Here is a 9,552-nt window from a genome sequence, read left to right as displayed (position 1 = left end):
GGCTGCAAGCGCCGCTCCAAGAGACGCAGCACAAAGAGTGGTGAGGGTGGGCGCTGGGGGAAGCGGCGAGGGCTGCCGGAGAGAAGGGGATTCGCATGCCTCTGTTACTTTAAGAATCTTCGGACAGTGTTGGGGGCGGAGGGTAGTTGGAGGGTTACGAGGGTTCGGCCAAGACGCCACCCAACTTGGGAGAGCATCCACGCCTTCGCTTTCCTCGCTGCCCCCCGCGCCAGGCGCGCCCGCACCCTGCCCTAGGTGAAAGTCAACAGAGCCATTCCCCTACTTCTTCACCAACCTGGACGAAGCAGAGGTGCCTGTCTCCGCCCTCTGCCCTTTGAGCCACTCTCTGGTTTCCTTAAATAGGGTTTTCCCCGGGTTCCCAGGGCGCTGCATCTCGCAACCATTCCTGGGGCGCTCGGTCACAAAAGCGCCCTGCCAAGTGTCCCAAGAACATCATCTTACATCATCTTCAAAGGGGTAGACTTGTGCCCCATTTTACAGATGGGGAAAGTGAAGTCAAATCACTAGCCCAAACCCACGCAGCCACTCAGCAGCCTGAGGAGAGGGAGCGAACCCAGGCTCCCAGCGGGCTCCAGGTTTTCGCAACTCGCTGCGCGGCGCACACTTTCCGCCCAGCGCCCCGCCTCCCCATCCCACCCCAGCTAGGGGCTCCCTGCCCGCCCCTGGAGGAGCGTGCCTCGGCGGCTAATCGCCGGCCGCCCCCGCCTCCGTTTCACTGCCTAGAGACGCCCTGGCCGGGTTAGTCCGGAGACCGCCCCGGGGCCGCGCGACGCCGCCGATTGGCCCGCGGTAATTACGGGCACGCTCCGGGAGGGGGGAGGGGCGGCGTGGCCCCCCGCGAGCATAAATTATGCAAATACCCGGGCGCCGCACGGGGCTGACCTGCCGCCAAGCTCCATTCACGGGGGCTGCCTCGGGGGCGGAGGTGGCTAGGGAGGGGGGCGCCCATTGTTGCGCCGACTACTTAAGGGGTCCTGAGGCCGGTCGTGTGCCACACTCGGTACTCACACGAGCTGATCTGATCGCCGGCGAGATCACTCGGGAGACCGGCGGGAGCGTGGCCCCTGCAGGCGAGGCGAGGAGTTGAGGCCAAGTTCCCGTTGCGCCCCTGCGCCCTTCCAGCCCTTGGCGCCCGCAGCCGGCACAGAGTAGACCCGGGCCACCCGGAACGTAAGTGCGCCCCGACGGCCCTGCCCTCAGCCCGGGCTCCTGCCCTCTAAGCGCCCTCTTAGCTGTCCATCGGTCCTGCACAACGCCACGATGCCAGCCCCTCTGGAGACCTGCCTCTCGGACCTCGACTGCGCCAGCAGCAGCAGCACCAGCGACCTGTCCGGCTTCCTCACCGACGAGGAGGACTGTGCCAGGCTCCAACAGCCCACGTCCGCCTCGGGGCCGCCCATGACGGCCCGCAAGGGCTCACCCGGGATTCCCGGGACGTCGGACACTCCTCGTGCGCAGGACGACGAGCAGGAGCGGCGTCGGCGCAGGGGCCGCGCGCGGGTGCGCTCCGAGGCGCTGCTGCACTCGCTGCGCAGGAGCCGACGCGTCAAGGCCAACGACCGCGAGCGCAACCGCATGCACAACTTGAACGCGGCGCTGGACGCGCTGCGCAGCGTGCTGCCCTCCTTCCCCGACGACACCAAGCTCACCAAGATCGAGACGCTGCGCTTCGCCTACAACTACATCTGGGCTTTGGCCGAGACTCTGCGCCTGGCCGACCAGGGGCTGCCCGGGGGCGGTGCCCGAGAGCGCCTCCTGCCGCCGCAGTGTGCCCCCTGCCTCCCCGGGCCCCCGAGCCCCGCCAGCGACGCGGAGTCCTGGGGCTCCGGGGCCGCCGCCTCCCCCTGCGCCGCTGCCGCCTCGCCACTCTCTGACCCCAGTAGCCCTGCCGCCTCCGAAGACTTCACCTATGGCCCTGGCGACCCCCTTTTTTCCTTCCCGGGCCTGCCCAAAGACTTGCTCCACACGACGCCCTGTTTCATCCCTTACCACTAGGGCCCCTTTTGAATACCGTTACCGTCCCCCTCCCCCAGGCGACGGACAGTAGGTGGGGGCCCAGTTGTGGCCTTGGGACCCCAGGTCCAGGCAGAGGAAGAAACGGGAGCTTTAAAGGGGTAGGGGATACCTGAGCCGCTTGTTAGGTCGCTGCACCCTCGCAGTGGCTGCCCCTTAGTCTGTTTCTCCAGCCCTCAGCCCCGGGCCCCTCCTGCCCGCCCCTAGACGGCCTTTCCTTTTGCACTTTCTGAACACCACAAAACCTCCTTTGTGGCTGGCTCAGAGCTGACCCCAGCCACCACTTCAGTGTGATTTAGAAAAGGGACAGATCAGTCCCTGAAGACGAGGTGAAAAGTCAATTTTACAATTTGTAGAACTCTAATGAAGAAAAACGAGCATGAAAATTCGGTTTGAGCCGGCTGACAATACAATGAAAAGGCTTAAAAAGGAGAGACAAGGAGTGGGCTTCATGCATTATGGATCCTGACCCCCACCACTGCAGGCTTGCTCTAGGAAGAACCCGAGACTCTTGCGTAGCTATTCAGGCACTGGGCTGGAGAGTACTTTAATTTATTCAAGATGCTTCATTCATATGAAAATGTATTTTTGTACATAAAGAGTTTATTCTATTATTATGAGCTATCAAAGTTTACATTTTTGTACTGCAGATATTTCGTGTAAATAAAAAATAAATAAAAAAGAAAATAAGTCACCAAGTTTCTTGCCTAATGTTGGTGTCTCTGGGATTTTTCTTCCCTTCCACTTGCTGTTCAACCACTAAAGTGAAACAATATCCCCACCCACCTTCAAAACTCCAGTCCCATCTCAAAACAATGAAAAATAAAACGCACCTGATTTCCACCAAGAAATGGATAAAGAGAGACTAGGGCATTTGAGATCCATCATTTCCTTTCACCTTGTAAACACACAAGAGAGATCTTTCAGGCTCCCCATAAGCCAATTAAGACTTTTTAGTGGGGAATTAGCCCCGATATGCAGCTACCTGTAGAGGTAAGGGGCGGTGGGAGAGTCTTTCTTTTGAGGAGCTCCACATCAGCTGGCTCTGTGTTTCAAAGAGAGGGGATTAAAAAGATCAATACAGTATGACCACTGGCTAGGAAGTCCCAGTGACAGGTGGGCCCAGGCTGGGCAAGCAGAAGGGTCCACTCTTATAACAGCCTATTTAGAGGGGGAAATTGATTTGTAAACAATGCCTCCAAACTGTTGTTCATTGAGGCTGGGATCACCCTGGCTGGGAGGTATGGGATGAATTATGCTGGTGTGGTGTCCCTGGATGGGTGTGCAGCTGCCTCAAATTGTGAGGGTGTCCTCACCTCTCCCTCCCCCCACCCAACACACGCTGTGCCAGCAGTGTCCACAGAGGGGGGCACGCGGTGGACTCAGTCCTGGCTTGTTCAGCTAGCCAGGGGCAACAGCCAAAGCTTTCATTTGCTGCCAGAGAAATCAGCCGCTCAAACTCAGTGGGGATTTTTCTGGCTGTGGTGTGTTTGTCCGTCGTCTGACAATTAGCTAACAGCACAGGCCAGTAGTGGCTTTTGTTTTAAATCTCCGAATGTGGATAATTACAAGAGATAGTTCCTAAAATGCAGTTGCTGCCTGTTCCCCCAGCTCGTAAGTTACCCCACATTAAGACCAATTTTTTTTCAATTGGTTTCCCCTTTTCATGAATATAATTATTTACAAGGAGGAGGTAGAAATGGGTTCAGGAAAGTAGTATGCTATAGTGTTAGAGAAATCATATCGGTTTAGGAGGTGAATAGAAGCAGAGGCCAAAAGTAAGGCCACTAATAGCATTTTTCCCTGTGGAAATGTTTCCCTCCTCACACACATGTCCTGATGAGTTGGATCCACAGAGTCAGATGCTGGGTCCCCAGCAGTCATTGCTGAGTCCAGCTATGGTCAAGGAGCCCTCTTTCAGATAAAAAGGCTCCTTTTCAGAAGGTTCTGAAAAGTTGGATGCTTTCTCTAACTGCCCTCAGAGCAGAGACAAAGAGTCTTCCAAGAAATCTTCGGAAGTTATGAGGGCTCAGAACTGAGTTGCTTCTGCTAAAAGATCCAAGGAAAAAGTTGTGTCTCCTGAATGACCCTGCCCGGGGCCCCACTCTATTGTCTGTCTCAGAATTAATTCACTCTACCAGCTTTGCATTTTCCTATAGCAAAAGACAAATGGTCTGCATCAGATTTTCTGCTCTCCCGTGCATAGGATGCTTGAAAGTGCCTCCCTCCAGCTTTCTAAGGGGCTCAGGCGGGGTCTGTGAGAAGGCAGGTCCCCTACGGAGACGCTGCTCAGCCGTGGTGTAGGTGCACATGTCTGGGCTAAGGGAAGAGAATGGCTGATGTGTATCACTGTCCAAAAGCCTTGGGAAAACCACCAGCAGACAAACATCCCACACACCCCGGGCATCCTGGAGCCAACGGCTGCAGTAGAACCTTTGTCTTATACAACTGCCTACAGCCAGCACTGAAAAAGGAAAACACCACTACCTCCAAGACTGAGGAAGAGCAAACTACTCCCAACTCTGTTACCAAAATAGGATCACAACTCAAGGTACAGATCCCAGAGCACCTTCCAACTAAAAAAGTATCTTTAACAATGTGAATTGCTGGAGGGAGTCTCCACCTCTGCCAGTTAATACTGTTCTTTCTTCCACAGAAGCAAGCGTATAAGTATGGCCTTCGTAGCTCCCAAAGAGGAGAAAAGAAGTGTGGTGACTTAAAATGCTTATCCCCAGCCCAGGGGCCTCTTTCTTCCTGCAGCAAACTCTCTGTTCATCCACCGGTGCTGTGAAGGCAGGCTGGGGTTACTAGAGTATTCTAATGAATCATAGAGCATAGAACAAGCCGCTGACAGCCACGATTCACTTCTTCGACAGAATCTTCCACTGAGGAATCATCCAGCACTTAGAAAAGTTTATTTATTCTCTACCTGGATCTGTCTCTTTGCTTCTGTCTTTGTGTCACGTGTGTATTTTTACATTCTGCTTCCAAGCCTTGGAGAAAACAGGTCAGAGAAGATGGGGATGACGCAGTAAAATGAAGCATTTCACTCTGCCTGTCATTTCTTTAATGACTCTATCAAGCCCTGCTGTGTGCTGAGCACTGTTCTAGGCACTGGGCTGACCAGGACAAAGCCCTCACCCGAAAGGAAATTACGCGCCAATGGGGAAAGACAAAATCAACTTATGACAGGTGGTGGTAAATGTTGAGAAGAAAAATAACATAAAATATGCAGAATATGGAATGCCAGGGTGGATGGAAGGTTGCTCTTTTAGAAAAGATGGCCAGGGAAGGGCTTTTGATGCGATGACATTTGAGCAGAGGCTCAGATGCAGTGGGAAGGAGCAAGCCTCAGCAGGATCTGGAGGGAAGAATTCCAAGGAGAAAACACCACCCTGGCCATGCACCATCTAGTAAAGGGACGAGGAGGCTGATATACTGGAGCAGAGGGCATGAGGCAGGTAAGGATGGAGACAATGGGGGCAGTGCAAATCATGATTTTTTTTTCTCAAGGTAATTGAAGTGTTGAAAGCAGAGGAGTGTTGTGAATTTGCTTATGTTCGTAAAGGCCACAGTGGTTGTTATAGGAATAGCAGGGTTTAGGGGCCAGGGTGGAAACAGAGACCCAACTAAGCACCTGCACCACATTAGCCCTGAAGAAAGGCTTACAGTGGTGGAAGGGGTTAAGACTGGTCAGAACCAGGACAACTTTTGAAAAAGGAAACAACAGGATTTGTTTTAGGGTGTGAAAGAGAGAAATCAAGGATGATTTCAAGTATTTGGGTCAGGAACAATGAGTACACAGAATCCATCCCCAAAAGTCCTCTACAAATGGTTAATTTTGCCTGAAACTGCTCATTTTAGCTCCCAAAGCAAAGATGGAAACAGGAACTGCAGTGTCTATAAGATAAAGACAGGTTTCTGCTAAAGACAACCATAGCTTTTTCTGGCCTCAGGGTCTAAGAGAAATGCCTCAGAGAAAAGTTATAATGGCAGCGGTGGGGGTGGGGGGGGAGTAGGGGGAAGGGGCCCATGATGTCCAGGGCAATGTCCTCGATAACATCCTCACCATTAACACCATCATACCAGCTAACACTTACATAGCACTTATTCTGTGTTCTATGCACTTTCTAAACACACTACACATATTAATTCATTTAATTCTCACAACCCATGAGGTTGATAATATCATTATCTCTGTTTTGCAGTTGAGAGAACTGAGGCACAAAGAAGTCAAATAATTTTCCTAAGAGCACACAGCAAGTAAGTCGCGAAGGTGGGATTTGAACCCAGACAATCTGGTTCCAGCATTTCTACTGCTTCTTACATTGCCTCTCTTGGAATGAAAATGGAATACAGCTAAGCAAAAGGCATCATGGGCCACAGGCTTAGCTTTCTGAGGCCCAGCCCTATCCAGGTATAAGCTCAATCATAGCTACAGGCAAGGCCGCTGCTGCCAGATGGGGCCTTTGGTTGAATGAGGAAAAGGGCTTATTCCCCGGCTCCTCCTGGTGCACCAGCCCTGAGACAGGGTGCACAGCAGGGTGAGTGGACTTTCCTCTCTCCAACCCCCAACCTCCCACGGGGGCTGTGCATGGGGCACAATCCCTGTGACCTGATCTAGCAGCCCTGTCTAGAGGCAAGAATAAGTCAGTGGAATGTGCCTCTTCCTGACTGAGATAGAGGAAGCCTGCAGAGGGTTTGGGGTGAGTTTTCTGGCAAGGGCCTGGGGTGTCACTGCTTCAGTTTGCAAGGCCAGTAGGGCTAAGAGCCTGATGGCATCCTTTTGTGAAATATCAGTCTCTTCACCATTCACATCTGGCCAGAAAGGCCCCACACATCTTACCAAGGCCTAGGCTTCCTTAGAAAATATTTCTGGGGTTGCTCCAACCTAGGCCAAGCAGGGAATCAAGGTTCCCAAGTTCCACTCCAAAGAGCCTAATGGTGACGATTAGAGCCTGGGAGGCGCTCCAGCCAACTTTCACCAATATCCTACATCACCCATTAACAAAGAATAAGCCCAGGTACATTGAACTGTAGGAGCTGTCACTTCCTGGGATGGCTTAGGACAAACACTTGGCTTCACTACTGAGCTTACCTGCTTGCCTGCTGGGCTAGTGGCCAGGACCAAATCAACCCTGGAGGCAGGATGCCAAAACTGGATGACGGGATTTCAATTATATCGTTTTGGTTTCTACCACAACCTAGCCCAGAGGTACCCAAAGCTACTGGACAAAAGAATCATCCAGGAAGCCTTTCTTCAAAAAATGTAGATGCTTGAGTCTTTCCTCCAAAGATTTTCCTTCAGAGTATCTAGAGTGAAGCCCTGGTATTTGTATTCTTTAAAAAGGTGCACAGATGGTTAATAAACACAGCAGGATTAGGAACCCGTGTGCTTTCAAGAGATTGTTCTCCCACAAGATCCATTCTGTTCCCCAGGTGGCCCCAATGGAGTTGGAGTCCAGATGTGCATGGAAGTGGAGAGAACCCTCTGCACATTTCCATCGTATGATCATGGGACACACATGACAAGATGGTCCTTCAGACTTCTTACCATCTTGACAGGACTAACTGCAAGGTGGGGCCAGTAAACCTCACAGTTTTACAGTGATGCCCAATTGCTCCAAGCCCAGAATCATTTTAGATTTCACTTGTTTGGAGCATGGTGACAGAAACTGCTGGTTATTCACTGAAATCCATTCTCCTCTTCTTCCTGGACACATGACTATACTACATTTCCCAGAATTCTTTGCAGTTAAGTGTGACTGTGTGACTGGGTTCTTTTCACTGGACCATGAGCGGAAATCCTGCAAGCCATTTCTGGGACTACATCCTCATGACCATGGTGGGAATTTTCATTTTGGGGTACAATGTAGAAAGCATCTAAGAACATCAATCCTGTTCTAAGAATGAGAAGGAGTCATATAATCTACAAAATCATAAATTTCTTCAGCTAATCAGAGATGTGAGGTCATGGGGCAATTAAATAAGGGAATTACAAGAGGAGAAAGCCCCTCCAAGGAGAGACAGAACATGTGAATTGTTTCATCTTGGGCAAAGCATGGGGGAGAGAGGTGACTGCCATATAAGCAGGTAAGAAGAAATCAGCTAAAATTTTAATAAAATCTTAAAAGCCAAATATGGGCTAGGTTGTCAGGTTGGAATAAGAGAGTTTATACCCACTTGCAAGCTCTTAGCCATGGGCCCCACTAGGTGCTCACAAGAAAGATTAGGCCAGGGGGGACTTCCCTGGTGATGCAGAGGACAGGGCTTCGAGCCCTGGTCCAGGAAGATCCCACATGCCGCGGAGCAACTAAGCCTGTGTGCCACAACTACCAAGCCTGTGCTCTAGAGCCCACGAGCCACAACTACTGAGCCTGTGTGCCACAACTACTGAAGCCAGCGCACCTAGGACCTGTGCTCCACAACAAGAGAAGCCACCGCAACGAGAAGCCTGCACACTGCAACAAAGAGTAGCCCCCGTGGGCCGCAACCAGAGAAAGCCCGTGCACAGCAATGAAGACCCAACGCAGCCAAAAATAAATAAATAAATAAATTAATTAATTTAAAAAAAAGGATTAGTCCAGGGCAGAAGACCAGAGGGAGTACCCTTGGTGGTGAAGGTGTTCAGGAGGTGATTACTGCTTGGGAATAGTCACTAGTCTCACTCACTTTCCCAGACATGCTATCTTAAAGCAAAAGCAGTAAGTCTCTGAAGAAGGGGTATTACCTTTCCTACTATATAGGCAAATATCTATTGATTCCGGGCAGAAATAGAAACAAAACCCTCCTGTTTCTTGTAGAAGGGTAGGAAACTGTCTCAACTTCAGGAAAAAGGCAAAGATCAACTGCTGGTGGAGGAGAAGTAGGAGAAAACACCCTCTCTCCAGAGGGAAGGGCTGGGATCCTACACCAATACTAAGCAAGAGTCTGCTACTATAAGGGAAGGAACAGGAAACTCCTTCCCAAGAACAATCACAGTTATAAGGCAAAGGTTGGCTGCCAGGGGGTTGAAGAGCTGGAAATCCTCACTCTGGAAGCCAAGATGCATAGGACTTGCTGAAAACTGAAGCTGGACCCCACTTTGTGAAGTTAGCATTGAGTAAGAAGAAACATCAATCTAGTGCTGGTGAGGGACAAAATCATGGAGACAGAGAGACCCCCTGGGGCACAGGAAGGAAAGATTGACTGAAAGCTGAGAGGGAAAAGGAGCACTGAGAAAAATAATTTGGTACTCCCCTCAGTAAAAGTACATGATAACAACAGCCCACTGCTGAAGAAATTGGAAGATTATGGTGCAATAAAGGTAATAATAATAACAACAAGAAAATGCAAAGCAAACTCAACTCCTGACTATATTGACTGACCACTCCCTCTCCATATTAACTGCATGACAACAGAAAAGGCATGTCCCGGCATAAAATTATTTACCTAACAGTTTCTACTGTTCCTGTACATATACACGATGCCCAGCATTAACAAAAAATTACAAGACACACAAAAAAGAGTAAGAAAACA

General features: G+C 50.8%; 1 protein-coding gene across 1 annotated transcript; it reads left to right on the top strand.

Annotated features, from left to right (window-relative positions):
• Nucleotides 1-1,020: 1,020 nt before the first annotated feature.
• NEUROG1 (neurogenin 1) lies at nucleotides 1,021-2,704 on the top strand. Its single transcript, XM_007461382.1, has one exon. It carries the CDS (start codon nucleotides 1,282-1,284, stop codon nucleotides 2,014-2,016), a length of 735 nt encoding a protein of 244 aa, XP_007461444.1. The 5' UTR covers nucleotides 1,021-1,281; the 3' UTR covers nucleotides 2,017-2,704.
• The last annotated feature ends 6,848 nt before the right edge of the window (nucleotides 2,705-9,552 follow it).

Source organism: Lipotes vexillifer, unplaced genomic scaffold (assembly GCF_000442215.2).
Source record: "Lipotes vexillifer unplaced genomic scaffold, Lipotes_vexillifer_v1.1 scaffold217, whole genome shotgun sequence".
NCBI classification, from domain to species: Eukaryota; Metazoa; Chordata; class Mammalia; order Artiodactyla; family Lipotidae; genus Lipotes; species Lipotes vexillifer.
Note: the sequence above shows the minus strand (reverse complement) of the source record. Positions and strands in the feature narration are given on the sequence as shown.